Genomic DNA, 15,603 nt, shown 5'->3' with positions numbered 1-15,603 from the left:
AGATCATGACCTGAGCCGAAATCAGGAGTCAGATCCTCAACTGACTGAGCTACCAGGCATCATAGTTTATGCTTAACTTTTCTTTTCTTTTTTTTTTTTTAATGTTCATTTATTTTTGAGAGAGAGAGTGTGAGCAGGAGAAAAGCAGAGAGAGAGGGGGACAGAGGATCCAGAGCCGGCTCTGCATGGATACCAGTGGGCCGGATGGGGGCTCAGACTCACGAACTGTGAGATCATCACCTGAGCCAAAGTCGGATGCTCAACCTACTGAGCCAACCATGAGCCCCAGTTTATGCTTACCCTTTTTTTTTGAAGCTTATTTATTTTTAGAGAGAGGAGGGTGCGTACACATGTGCCAGTGGAGGAGAGGCAGAGAGAGAGAGAGAGAGAGAGAGAGAGAGAGAGAGAGAATCTCAAGCAGGTTCTGTGTTGTCAGCACAGAGCCCGACATAGGGCTTGAAACCACAAACTGTTGAGATCATGACCTGAGCCGAAGTCAGGAGTCACGTGCTTAACCAACTGAGCCACCCAGGCGCCCCATGCTTAACTTTTAAAGAAATTGTTAAACTGTGTTCCAAAGTGCCCATACCATTTTGCATTCTCACCAGCAGTGTGTGAAGGCTCCAGTTTTTCCACATCTTCACCTCATAAGTTTTATCTTGATCTTCTTATGGTAGTTTCTTTTTGTGTCATGCAGTCTCTCTCTCCAAATATTTCCTTAGCTGACTCTCCAGGCACAGCTTATAGATTTTTGTGTTCTTAGAATTTGGAGTTATTTTCATCAAGAATTTTTTGGTTAAATATTGAGGTATTCACCCTCTCTTTTTACTTTTTTCTAAAATATGATGCTAGCCTTAGGGACCAAAGGAGAGATCAAATCTTTCCCCTTTTCCTTTAGATTCTTTTTATATGCTTTTTGATAGACTTTGTGGCATTTTCTTTTTTACTCGAGTTCAGTTAGGCAGTCAAAAAGTAGTATTTCATATTAAATTCCAATAATGTGTAATACCAAAAACATCAGTCTAATGATAGTAAACTCCAAAGACTGTTTTCAAGTTTGGACTTACAGTTTTGAGTTACTCATTACTAGTAATATATATGGTTTGGTCAGTATTTGGAAGCAATAAACACACAAAAACTTAAACCCAAACAGCCTGACTTAGTCCCAGTTTGGCCACTGTGACAAGTTATTTCACCTCTCTGACCTTCATATCTTTTACCTAAGAAACAAGATAATAGTAATAATAGCATAATAGCAGTATCTTCACATTGCTATGAGAGCCACATAAGGAGTTTGCCGGGAAGCCCTTCTGACATGCATCAAAATTGCTAAATGGTGCTGTTACACAGTATTCGACACTCAGAGAGCCTCTAGTAGATAGCTTTCCAACTCTCTATTAACTTTTGTCTGGTAGGTTTTTTTAGCTGTTTTATTTCATTCTCCTGGGTATCTTCTTGAAGATTTCATGTTCTTCTTGGTATGGCTTTTCCCTGTTAATCTGGGGCTGGTGATGATGAGATTGGTGTTGTTTTACTTGGTCGTTACCGTCGACACGAAACTGGAGCACTGTTAAAGGTTATGTAAAAAGCATAACATGTGGATATTTGTAAAGCATTCAGCTAAAATAACAAAAATGTGGTCTATTACATTTTTTTCTGTCTTAGATAATAAACACGTTAGCCAGTGCCTTTACTTGGGAGTTCTGGGAGGGTGTGTTTATTGGTGCATAGCTAAAATGTGGAAGGTGGTTTGTCTCCTATTTGGTTGTTCTATTATTTTGAGATTATCTTTCTAGTGGTTGCCATTAGCCACATATGGATTCCTTACATCCCCTCCAGGTTAAACATTTTCAAGATAATAAAAATAATTGGAACTGAATAAACCAGATTAGTTTTTAATATTCTGGAAGCAGCATCATCTTCTTAAGCTTCATTATTGAAATAAATATTTCAAGTAATGAAGCTTAGGATATCTATATTACTTGAATCCGTAGGAAAAACCTTTTCCCAATTTATCTTAATTCTGGGAAAATCTGGAGGCACTCAGGTGGCTCAGTTAAGTGTCTGTCTTCGGCTCAGGTCATGATCTCGTGGGTCGTGAGTTTGAGCCTCGTGTCAGGCTCTGTGCTGACAGCTTGGAGCCTGCTTCGGATTCTGTGTCTCCCTCTCTCTCTGCCCCTCTCCTGCTTACACACACACACACACACTCTCTCTCTCTCTCTTTCCCTCTCTTAATAGTGCTTAAAATAAGCACTAAAAAAAAAAAAATGATTCTCTCTTCCCCTCTGTCCCTCCCTAGCTCACACACACATATGCCCTCTCCAAAAAAACAAAACAAAACATAACAAAGCAAAAAACAAAGAAAAACATCTGAAAATTCTAGGAAAATCTGTGCTTTTAAAAAAATAATGTCTAATTTTTTTATTTGTATAATTATATAATCTTGATGTTAATAACAATTAAGGTTGAAATATGGTAGTCATGAGAATTTTTTTTTTTTTTTTTTTTTTTTAAATTTTTTTTAACGTTTATTTATTTTTGAGACAGAGAGAGACAGAGCATGAACGGGGGAGGGTCAGAGAGAGAGGGAGACACAGAATCGGAAGCAGGCTCCAGGCTCTGAGCCATCAGCCCAGAGCCCGACACGGGGCTCGAACTCACGGACCGCGAGATCGTGACCTGAGCCGAAGTCGGATGCTCAACCGACTGAGCCACCCAGGCGCCCCGAGAATTTTTTTTTTTAGCGTCAAGAATCTCACTACAGCTGTCAAGAATAACTATTGAAAGTGTTCTTAGATTTTGAAGTTGTTTCCATTAAAGCTATTTTTAGTTAAATATTGGGGTATTTACCTTTTCATCACTCTTTTCTCCAGTGGCCTGCTGGCCTTTGAGGCCAAAGTAGAAATGGAATCTTTTGTTCTTAAAAAATTTTTTTCTTGTGTTTTTCTGTTAGACTTTTAGTATATTTGTTACCTAAACCCAACTGCTCAATCCACTAAGAAGCTCAGAGCTGACTTTGCTACCCACTTCTAGTGATTTTGATATATTAACTTTGTTCCAAGAATTAATTCACTATTCTATTCATACTTCCCTTAACTTACATACTTATTTTATCATACCATACTATTCGTATTTTTTTATGCCACATAAACAGGATAGCATACAGTTTTTCTATAGCAAGACATATCCATTCTTAGCCATCATCTTAGCCATGCATTCTATGCCATCATCATGCAATAAAGCCACAGAGCTCATGAGAGAAGTGGGATATGGAAATAAAACTCAAGCACTTTGTCAGTGACACGTTAAAAGAAAAGAAATCTAATAAAAGGGTAGTAGAGTTTTACACATGTTAAATGGTTGAGAAATACTTAAATAGTATAATAAACAAGCATTTTATCTTGAAGACTTGAATCTTGTTTGTGGATATGGACTTCAGAAGGGTTGTGAGCAATAATGAAGTAGGGAAGGAAGGTGATCTGAAATAAGATGGAAAAGTATCAAAGCAGAGAAGGATGCATGAGGCTGATAACACATGAGGTGAGCTGACCTAGCTACTAGATGTTTGAAGAGTGCAGTTCGTGTGGTTTGCTTCATTAGGCCTGGTTGCCGTTTTCATATTCACCTGGCAGTTTTTTCTACCTGAAAGCATGTAAAAACAAAAGTGACATTCTCATTATACTCAAATTATCCCCTAATACATAAACCGAATTGGAGCAAATATCCTTTTTTCACTGTCAGCATTATAGCAGAAATAAGTGTATAAATAAGAATGTATCTTGGAGAAAGGGATTGGCTTTTTGTCAAAAACTAGCTGTTTTTCTTCACATGATTCATATTATGTTACTGAGAAGTCCAAATGATCACAGAATATTTTCTTACAGGAAACTACATTCTTAATTATGTGGCATCACAACCCAAGCTGGTGCCCTTTGTTATCCAAGCTCTAATTCAAGTCATTGCTAAAATCACCAAATTGGGATGGTTTGAGGTTCAGAAAGACCAGTTTGTCTTCAGAGAAATTATTGCTGATGTGAAGAAGTTCCTTCAGGTAAGAAGGCCTAATTATATTATTAGAACATTGCAAGTTGCTTTTTTGGTTTAGAAAACTTCTTTTCTTAAAGCTGTATGGTTTGTTCTGTGGCTACCAGTACCATATTAATTATGATTTATTGCTTATCCTCTGGGCCCTTTATTTTTTTATTGGCAGTAAATGAGGATCATGCCATTATAAAATTTCCAAACCAGAAGAATGCAAATTATATTAGAAACCATCAGAAAATTAGAAAATACACAAAAGTTAGAAAATTTCAAAAAGACATGTTCTGTCATTTCTAACATGCTAGTCTGTGTGCTACATATACATGAAAAAATCTTTTTTATGTATTACATGATGTAATGCTCATTACATCTCTGTGAAGTGGGTTTCATTTGCAGTGAGAAAACTGAAGCTTAGGAAAGTTAAGTAAATTGCATACGGTTGCACAGTGACCTAGTAAAGCATAGAACTAGCGCTTTAACAAGTTTTCTGACTTAAGAGATATATTTAACGTTTACATCATACCACATTGGCTATATTAGTTTCTCAAGAATATTTTTAGCTTAAATGATTCAAGTTATAGGCACATTTAACTTACGCGAATTCAGATACTTGGACTGCAAAAAATAAAAATAAAAATAAGCCAGAGGACACTAATCTAAATTGTGCTGGTGATTCCACTTGCCTTTCCACAGAGTATCACATGTCCTGAGGTGTGATAGGGGAAATATAAATCTGCTCTTTCCAGTCTCCGCATACCTCTTAGGATGACCGTCCTGCCTTGCTCAGGATGATTCAGATATTTAAAGATACGTATTTTTTCATCCAAACGGTATCCCTAATTGCGAGAAATGTACTTTAGCTGCTGCTCTGCTGCAGAAGCAGTGATCTGTTACAGTTCTTGAGGAAAAACTGGCGGTTTGGATTGAGAGATGGTTCAGTATTGGTTTATTGGCAATTAGGGGCAATTTGGGCTTTCTGAGATTTTACTTCTTACGCAGTATATCCCTGCATAAGCTGTAACTCTACCATATAGTGCAATTCTAGAAACCTCAGAATATGAAACACTAGACTCTGCTGCTTCTCTTTTATTCGTATTGTTTAAAAACCCTGGTTAGCAAATATTTGATCATCTAAACCTTCAGAGAAATAAATGTACTTTTAGCCCTGCGGAGAGCAGCCCTGGGGAAGAGAGATAGTTTATTCAGGGACAAATGAGTTTCTCAGTGTTGAGTTGTGCTCGTAATTTTGGCTAACAAAATACAGCTCTCTCTTGTCATTTACTAAGATCACACACAGCTATCAAGAATCATTGACATAGAGAAGAAAAGACTTCTGAGTTATTGTTTTTTTTATATGTATAAAAATTAATATAAATAGAATAGAATAGAATAGAATAGAATGAAGTCATTCTTGTTGGCTAACATTTCTCGAACCCTCTTTCCAGTGGCTGGTAACTTGAACTTAAGTTGAGCTTTAGTGTGCTTTTGTCAATTTTGGAAAACCAGAAGAAGCAAAATGTTTTGTCTTCCAAGTTTATTAAAGTATCACAAAAAAAAAAAAGCACTTGCTTTCTGGGTAGGACTTAACCTAACCTTGAGTCATGAGAAAGGCAATTGACTTCAATGTTTAAGTACTCAAATATAGTACCACATGGTTCCTTTGGGTATTAACAGCTTCTGTGAATTTTGTACTAAAAATTATTTTAAATTTGCTAAATCTTTAATGGCCTCAAGTTTTGTACATCTTCTTTCTGTTATTGCAGCCTTATTGCTGCCACATTGCAAACATTTATGGCCTTCCTTTCTATATACATACCCAGGAGAGCCTACTGTCCTCTGTGGCAGTCTGTTCACACTGCTGATTCACAAGATACGGAGCAGAATGTAAATCAACATGATACCTCCTTCACTGAGAAAGACTTGCTATGAAAAATATGCCAACTAAATTAAGCAGTGTACTTATTAGGTACTTAGCTGTTTTATATTCTTGTGCAAACTCTTTTATCTGGTCATGAACCAGTACCTAGCCATTCTCGGATTAGAATGAAATTTGCCGACGACCAGCTGGTGGTCAGGGAACAACACTTTGAGGAGCGTTGACCTGGTGTACACAGAAGATGGACGATTCGCTAACAGGAAATCTGTGATTCAGTTCAAACGGTGCAGATTGTTGTGAAGGACCGTAAAGAATTAAAATGCAACAATTGTGGGATGTTTCTTTTGTTTTTTTATCCTGAGATAATAAATAGAAGGAATGGCCAACTATAAAACTAAGACTTGAAAAATTTGTCATCTGTGGTAATGCTTTTTTATGATTACCCCATAATTAGATGTTACATTTTTTACATTTATGCTTCTCGTGTGATTTTACAATAAGGTGATTTGTTTGTAATGGTGCATGTAGAATCTGAATTTTGATTTGAAGGAAGTTTTTGAGCTTAAAACGGAAGCTGATTAAATTAAAACCTTTATAGAGGCTATGAAACTGTATTCCATATTGATAGTCATGTATTTACCCCAGTGCATTGGACACTTTAGATGCCTTCATTATAGATATCATAATAAATGCATACACATGCACTGTTAAATAATATGAAAAGGGCCTAAGTGATCTTATCTGATATTAGATTGAGGGATTTAAATTAATTCCTAAGCTATTTATTAATTATATATTGAGTGCAGCTATCTCAGTAGCCTTTAAGCAAATTTATAGAACTAAAAAACATTTTTGGTTCATGCTCATTCACAGTCTTATGGAAAGTATTAAGCTAAAGTCTTGTATTTTAAGGTTTAGTTTAATATAAGTCCTAGGTGCCGAAAACATTTTGTAGAGTATTGTACAGTTCTAAGGTGGGTGAACATTCTTCCTTAATCAACTCTGTATACCTAAATTTATCCTTGAAAAAATGAACCTGAAATTATTTTTGTGAACCTCATAGCAATTTTTCTACATATTTTAATAGGTATATTATTAAGAAAATGTGATATTTCAGTGTTTAATTATTTGTTTACAGTTACTCAGGGTACACTTGGTTATTTTTCTCCATAGGGTACTGTGGAGCACTGCATAATAGGAGTAATTATCCTTTCAGAGCTGACTCAGGAAATGAACCTGGTAAGCCTTCCATCTAATAGTGACATGAAATTTGCTAAGTAATGCTGGTGCTTTCATATAAAATGTTTGTGTGGCATAAAACTCTGAATAATGGTCTTTCTTTCATTTATTTTATTGGTGGGATAATTGGGTATTGGAACATTTTTATTGTTATTGAAAGTAACAGCCATAGTGTAAAATACTGCAAAGAAAAGGGAATTAGACACGGTCCTTGCTCCATGGCAGTTGGTGAATTGTCCTTGTAGCCTCTGTATATAATAACATACTAACCATAAGAAATAAATTGTATAAAGAGAAACAGGCCCTTATTTGCTTACAAATAAAAGATAGTTTGGTGAATTGATTCTTGACAATGAGTACACAGCAGGACTCCTCAAAGAATAGGCCTCTTGGCACTTTGCCACTTGCTAGCATGGATTTTCACCCTGTACCAAGGAGAGTTTGCAGAAGCTATGCCTCCCCCCAACAGTGCCTTTATGAGCTCAGCAGCTGAGTACATCGTCACCTGTTTCTGTTCACTTTTGTACTTAGTTCTAAACAGAACAAAAGCAGAAGTTGGGTTCTTTGTGGGATAATGTCAAAATAAGGGGGAATGAAGGTAGTATTTATATTTTAAAACTGTTGTCATGTTGAACAGTCTGTGTTTGTGTATATGCATGTGTGTGTGAGTGTGTGTATGTGTATAAATAGGAAAAGCTTACATATCCAGGACCACTTGCCAACTCTCTTTGGAGTGTTCATATAGTTCCTGTGCATAAAAAAAAAGATCACCCAAAATAACTATTTTCAACTTCAGTCCAGAATTAGAAAGTGTTTCTAGTTTTACTGGATGGATATCTTAAATTTAAAGTGCTCTCTTTGTTTATCACAGAACTTACTCCTTGACTCCTCTGCCCTAGTGTATGTAAAGATTTCTGGCCTTAACGGATGTATGCCAGTAGCTATGTATGTATCTCCAGGGCAGATAACAATAGTACCTGGAACGAGTTATTGTGTTAACAGGGATGTTATGACAAGGACTTTGGCTAATCTTATTAGGCTCTATAAATATGTCTAAAGAACTGGAGCTTTCTTTTTTAAAAATACATTTAAAAATAATTTTAGTATGAATATTTTATCTCAGAAGAATGTAGAGAATAGTACAACAACCCCATGTATGCATCATGTAGCTTACACAACCATCAGCTTTTTGCTAATCTTAAAACCAGAATTTTTTTTTTCATTTCCTACTTCATAGCATGATAGGGCTACAGACTGCTCTCGTAGTAAGGGTTTACGAGTGTTTAGATGATTACTGAGACAAGTCTGGGTGATAAAGAATTCTAATAAAAGTGTGATTCAAAGAGCAACCAAGTTTTTTTTTTTTTTTTAATTATCTCAAACTTACGGAAGAATTGTGAGTATAATACATAGAAATTTTTTCTCAGCCATTTGATACTAAGTTTCCAACGTGATCCCTGAATACTTGAGTGTATTTCCTAAATACAAGGACATTCTCCTATGTAATTATAATAAGACCATGAAAATCAGAAAGCTAACACTGGCATATTACTATCATCCTCATATTCTATTTGAGTTTCACCATTTGTCCAAGAAAGGAACCAGTTTGGGATCGTGCGCCTTGTTTGACATGTTCCTCATCAGTCTGGAAAAATTCCTCACTTTTTCCCTCACTTTCATGACCTTGACACTTGTGAAAATTACAGACCTGTTGTTTTGTGAAATGTCCCTCAGTTTGGGATTGCCTGATGTTTCTTTATTATTAGATTCAGATTATGCACATTGGTCAGGAATATCACAGAAATGATAGTGTGTGATCTTCTCATTGCCTCCAGTCAGGAAGTACATGATTTGATTTGTTACATTACTAATGATGTTTACTTTGGTTACTTGATTAAGATGGTTTCTACTAGGCTTTTCCAATTGTAGGTTTATTTTTGTTCTTTGTAAATAATAAGTATTTTAAGACTCTGAAAATACCCATTCCTCACCAGACTTTTAATTTATTCACTTATTTATATCAGTATGGATTCTTGGTTTCCTATTTTATGTAATGGGTTATAACTTGTTACTAACATTATAGTTTGATGCTCAAATTTTGCCAGATTTGGCCAGGAGGAACCCTTTCAAGCTAGCTTCTATGTCTAATGACATTTACTCACCATTTTTGAATATTTTCTTACTTTCTGGCACAAGATGTTCCAAGCTTATCTTGTATAGAACCAAGTGCCTTTTGAAAAAAGCTTCAAGGTCTGAAGTGTGATTTGGGCTTTGTATTGTGGAAAATATATGGCTTTTGTGGACACATTTTACTTAGCCTAATTTTATGGCATTTATCATTTCAGCGAGCATTTGGTAGGTACAGTACTTCTGAATTAGGCAGCAGGGAGATCTGCAATGCATGAATTAAGTCAATGTTATCATTGTTAAATGTGAGCCAGGTAAATTCATAGTGTTAATAACAAGATGGAATTTTTAAAGAAAAGCATCTAAACTTGAGGTTTCCTAAAAGAGGATTATATACTGTCTTGTGTTTTTAGAAGCCAGTCTACTGTTCCTACTGTTCCTGGAGGTTATTCAACAAGAAGTAAAATATCCTTTGCCTACATTGTAGAGGCATAGATGGTAGAAAATAGATGTACAATCCCTCTTCTCAAAAAAATGGATATCTACAAGATTAACCCAAATAAAATAAGCTGATAGGCCTTGAAGATAATTGAAATAAGACTGGATTTGTGTTTTAGCTCTGTTGCTTACTACTTTGGACAAATTTCTGAACATCTTTGAACTTACATATATATATCACTATCTGGAAAGTGAGAATGACACCTTCCGTGGATCTTGTTAAGATTAGATTAACTTCTAGCTCTACGGCCTGGTAAATACAAGTGCTCTATAAACCCAAGGTCGTTCTGTTCCTGTTACAGATACGGTGGTAATGAGAGGTTGGTCTAAGACAATGTGCCTATAAACTTTAATTTTCATGTGTAAACAGAGGATAATACATATTTCACAGGTTACTTTGAGAATTAAGTGAAATAATATGTGAAGAGGACTTCACAAATTACAGTACTGTATGCTACTATTAATTTGTATTAGCGAAAGGGTTTTTTATATTGAGGGAAATATTTTAGGAGAGACAAACTGATTGAAATTTGATTGAAAAGAGGGGAATAATGCTGGAAATGCTAATTTGAATCTTGCATATTGATTACAGATTCCAGTAGCTATTTTCTGGAATCATTTTGTACTTCTGTTATGTTTCATGTTTCTGTAAGTAAATGTGGCATTTAAGTATAGCCTAAATTGTATGATGGGGCTTAGCAAGTATCAGATAATCAGTTTTGAGATCACTGCTTTTTTTTAAATCTATAAGCATTAGTAAAAGAAAATGGTTTATTTTCTTCTATCACATAGCAAAAGGAATGCTATAGTGACTGTAGCCCATGGTGTTAATGATCACGTGGGTATCAGACTTCAACTTTGTTTGCTGTTTGCTCTTGATAAATGGAAGATTTAATGGCATTAAATAGTATAGTGTTGACCCTATATTTATTTTTTTATTAACATTTTTTTAAATGTTTATTTATTTTTTAAGGAGAGACAGAGTATGAGTGGGGCAGGGGCAGAGAGAGAGGGAGATACAGAATCGGAAGCAGGCTCCAGGCTCTGAGTTGTCAGCACAGAGCCCGATGCGGGGTCTAACTCACAAACCATGAGATCATGACTAGAGTGGAAGTCAGATGCTTAACTGAGCCACCCAGGCACCCCTGCCTTGGTTTCTTTATAAAACACCAAGGATATATGAACCAATGACATTTCTAGTGTATAAGAGGAATACTATTTTTGTATGAAGAATTTTTCTATGGTAACTGAATCACAGAAAGTTAGAATTTGAAGATTATTTTAGAGATTTGTCATTTTACATATGGAATCTGAGGAATAGGGAAGTTGTTACTCGCCTCTTGTGAAATGGTACATGGTTCAGGAGTTGATAGTCATAGTATCTGTTACTTAAAAAAATTTTTATGTTTTATTTTTGAGAGAGAGACAAGACCAAGCGTGAGTGGGGAAGGGGCAGAGAGAGAGGGAGACACAGAATCCGAAGCAGACTCCAAGCTCTGAGCTGTCAGCACAGACCCAGACAAGGGGCTCGAACCCATGAACTACGAGATCATGACCTGAGCTGAAGTTGGACGTTCAACTGACTGAGCCACCCAGATGCCCCACTACCTATTTTTTAATAATCTGTGTTCATATTGCCTCTGAAAGTATGGTCAGTTCTGGTTTTTAATTTGGGGATTGGTAGGGTTTGTAGAAAGAGCACGGAATTGAAACAGTCCAGAAACTTGGGTTCTAACTGTGGGTCTGCCATGAACTTTTTGAGTAACGTTAGGCAAGGCACTTATCTCAGTAGGTTCTTAAAAGCTCTTTTAAGTCTGTATGCTTCTTTAATCATTATTTCCATTCCTTTTCTTGTAAAGTTTTGCTTTGCTGTTTGGTAAGTCTGATTAAACCATCTTGATCTTTTTAGGTTGATTATTCTAGACCTTCAGCAAAACACAGAAAAATAGCTACCTCATTTCGTGACACTTCTCTCAAAGACATTTTAGTGCTAGCATGCTCTCTTTTAAAAGAGGTAAGTTATTCAGTAATTCAGTATCCTACTTAGGGTATTTAGGAGATTTAAGTTCCAAAAGAATTTCAAATGAATCCCCCTTCCCCAACCCCCATTCTGTCTTTGGAAGAGTTGCTGTGAACAATCTTAATTTCAGTACAGTAGATTTCTACAGATCTGTAAGAGGTTTCCAAAAAATTCACTTTTATTTAATAGGGATATAATAAAACAAAATCCAAAGGGAATTTAGTAACCCATCTTTAGGTAGTAGTTTCATTGCCTTCCTACTAATAGAGTATTTATTGTAGAAGCTAATTGAGACTTAGTTTATTTTAGTTGCTTGTATTTTAATGGGATGCAGATGAACAATGAAATGAGAGTAAGTTTTCCTAATTCATCTACTATTGATATTTATTCATAGGTGAGCCAAGACAGTTAGCTTTAATAATTTCTTTGGGAAATAATACTTTTCCCATTTGCTACTTGGTGCCCTGTTCGAGCATTAGGGATAGTACAATTCATAATTACATTGTGTTTGCTTATAATATAGGGATTCCACCATGCTATTTAAGCTTTTTAATTGGTGTTGTATAGCATTTCCCAAAGTATGTTCCAGTTAGCAGGAGTTGCTAATTATTTCAGTTCTGTGGTATAGTAACATGATAACTTCTAGAGTTAGCCGGACGGAAAGACCCTTTATTATTTTTTCAATTAAATTTTTAAAAATGTTTATTTATTTTTGAGAGAGAAAGCCTGAGTGGGGGAGGGGCAGAGAACAAGGGGGACAGAGGAGCTGAAGGGACTGTGTACTGACAGCTCAAGCTAATGTGGGGCTCGAACTCACAAACCATGAGATCATGACCTGAGCTGAAGTCTCAACCCACTGAGCCATCCAGGCTCCCCGACCTTCTATTATTTAAAAATTTTTCTTTTTGTATGGAAAATTTTAACATATACAAAAGAAAGTGGAAGAGTATTATGAACTCCCTTGGACCAATGAACCAATTAAGCAGTAACAACTCATGACTAGTCTTGTTTCATCTCTGTACTTTTCTAACAACTTTCCTTTTTTGTGTGTTATTCTTTAAGCAGAATCCTAACCTTCATATCATTTCCTCCACAAATATTTCACAGTGTGTCTTTAGTAGATATATCTATTCTGGTTGTGTCAGAATGGATATTTGGGGTTGGGGGTTCAGGAAGTGGGGTATGGTCAGGATTATTCTCCAGAAGTTTGTTGAGTGTCTTTCATTCAGACAGCTTGACAACCTTTGTTAGCTGAATGTGGATCATTTATATGTGAAGTTCCCCCCACTTGAAGAATAGTATATTTTCAGCTGTTCTAAGCAACCTTTGAGCTAATAAATCCCATAGATTTATACATTTGTGCTGTGTAAAGTATTTGTCCTTGAGTTACTTTTTATAACTTTAGAAGATGACCTACAGTTTGCAGTTAAGTGTAAAAAGTCTTATTCTCATTTGAGAAAATAAAACCTGAAAATAGTCTATTGTAGATTTTTGTTGATAGTGATTTTACAACTTTTTCTAATGTATACAACAACATAACTTTGCAAACTTTTTTTCCTAATTCTAATTTGGCATTGAAGAGTTATTTACATTAGTGAACTGAGAATTTGTTTATTGACATGTTTCCTAATGTTTTACTTGACTTTCAACTTTTTTCAGGTGTTGGCCAAACCTTTAAATCTTCAGGATCAAGGTCAACAAAATCTAGTAATGCAGGTCTTGAAACTGGTCCTCAACTGCCTTAACTTTGACTTCATTGGCAGTTCAGCAGACGAATCTGCCGATGATCTTTGCACAGTGCAGATTCCAACAACCTGGAGAACAAGTAAGAAGAAAGTTTAGTGTGAGACATGGCAGAGTAAAAGGCACAGAATTAAGAAGTAGAGTTGCCACATGTGCAGTTATCTCTAGTTTTTGTTAGACAATCAAAAAATTCAGAAAGATTTGTAACACAAGATAGCTGCTGATACCCAGCAGTGAAATCTGTTTTCTCTAATTCATATTAAAGGAATTTCCATATTTTGATATTGGAAAATAGGAAAGATAGTTCTAGAGTTAGGGGGAAACAGATTTGGGAAGGAAAATGAAGAGTTCTGTTTTGAAATGTTCAGATAAAGTGGGAAAGGCTATAACGCTCGGCAAGAGAAAACATAGTTTTCAGTGTTAGGAAGAGAATGAAATTAGAGTAACTGACTTAGCAGAGCAGAATTGCAACTTCCTCTCTTACAGAGAAGGATACCAAGAAAAAGCAAGGTGATCTGCCCTCACACATTGTAGAAAGATGATGGCACTAGGGTATTCCTGAAGTCAGAAGTGAAGAACAGGGCTGAAAGGGCTTGGTAAAAAGTCTGTATTCTGCACAAAGTCCCCAGGATCTTCTCTACCACCTGTGCAATGAGGTGACCACCTTTTCCCTTTTCTTCCCGTGTGCACTTCCCTCTTATCTCCCAAGAGCAGACCTTTTTTCCTTGAGAAATTAAACTGGATATTCAGGGATTTAGATACAGTAGAGAAACACTACAGATTTTGTGAAAACTTCTAATATGGAAGTTCTGTTTTGAACTGTTTTAATCAAAACAAACACTTAAAAGAGACCTGGTATCCTTGGTATCATGGTGAATACATGAACTAACAAATGTAATAAAATTGCACAGACTACACACACACATACACACACACACACACACACACACAGACCCATACATACATACATGAGTACATGTAAAAATGGGAAATATGAATAAGATTGATGAATTGTATCAATGTGATTTCCTGATTGTAATACTGTACTGCAGTTTTGCAAGAACTTGCCTTTGGAGGAAGCTGAATAAAGTGCTCATGGAGTCTCTCTGTATTGTTTCTTGCAAATGCAGATGCATCTATAATTACCCCAAAAAGTTTCTGTTATTTTTTTCAAAAGGAGAGTTTAGTAGAAACAAAGTAAAGAGTAAGAGTGAACTTCAGAAAAGTATAGTTAATATCCCCAGGGAGATAAGAAAAGGGAACACATCCCTGAAACAAAAATAGGATATTGTTTTAAAAAGGCAAGTTCAGAAAATGTTCCAAGTATAAAATACAGCTGCCAAAATAAAACATTTAGTAAAAGAGTTGGAAGGTAAAGTTAAGGAAATATCGCAGAAAGTAGAACAAAAAAGAAAACAGAGATCTGATACGAGAAAAGAAAAATACAAGAATGTTAGAGCATGAAACTAGGAGATCTGGCATCTGTTAGGAGTTTAAGAAAGAGGATAGGGGGGAAAAAACTCAGAAGAAAATTTGCAAACAGATAATATCAAAAAAAGTTCTCAGCACTGAAACATAAATTTTCAGATTGACAGGTCCCATCAAGTACCTATCATCATGAATGAAAAAAATAAATGCTAAGCTTCACAATTATAATCATATGGGAATAATGATGATAAAAAGATCCTAAAATCTAACAGAGATGAAAAATAAGTTGCTTACAAAGGATTGGGGTTAAGAATGATAATAGACTCCTCACTATTAGCACTGGAAGCTAGAAGACAATGGAGTAATCTGCCCAGACTTCTGAAGGGAAATAATTTTCAAACTAGACTGAAATGTAGAACTAAGGCATTTTCAGACATGCACATCCTCCTGGAATTTATCCTTTATGTATATGCTCTCTGAAAGTTACTTGATATACAAACCAAGAATGTGGAAGGTAAGGGGTTTGTGAAAAAGGAGCTTTAACACAAGATGACAATGAGCAGACATAAAAAGAAGATAATTGTTTAACAAATTTAGAAACAACCAGTCCCAAGTTGAAGGCTTTAGGAGG

General features: G+C 35.7%; 1 protein-coding gene across 2 annotated transcripts in view; it reads left to right on the top strand.

Annotated features, from left to right (window-relative positions):
- Nucleotides 1-15,603, top strand: part of RANBP17 (RAN binding protein 17) — a 333,558-nt gene that overhangs the window by 17,682 nt on the left and 300,273 nt on the right. For both annotated transcript variants that reach the window (XM_042946863.1, XM_042946871.1), the window contains exons 4-7: nt 3,885-4,051; nt 7,091-7,156; nt 11,691-11,795; nt 13,461-13,626. In XM_042946863.1, coding sequence (XP_042802797.1) covers nt 3,885-4,051; nt 7,091-7,156; nt 11,691-11,795; nt 13,461-13,626 — 504 coding nt within the window. The remainder of the gene's footprint in view (nt 1-3,884; nt 4,052-7,090; nt 7,157-11,690; nt 11,796-13,460; nt 13,627-15,603) is intronic.

Source organism: Panthera leo, chromosome A1, assembly GCF_018350215.1.
Source record: "Panthera leo isolate Ple1 chromosome A1, P.leo_Ple1_pat1.1, whole genome shotgun sequence".
Lineage (NCBI taxonomy): Eukaryota > Metazoa > Chordata > Mammalia > Carnivora > Felidae > Panthera > Panthera leo.
The sequence above is the reverse complement of the archived record's forward strand: the minus strand, read 5'-3'. Positions and strand labels throughout refer to the sequence as shown.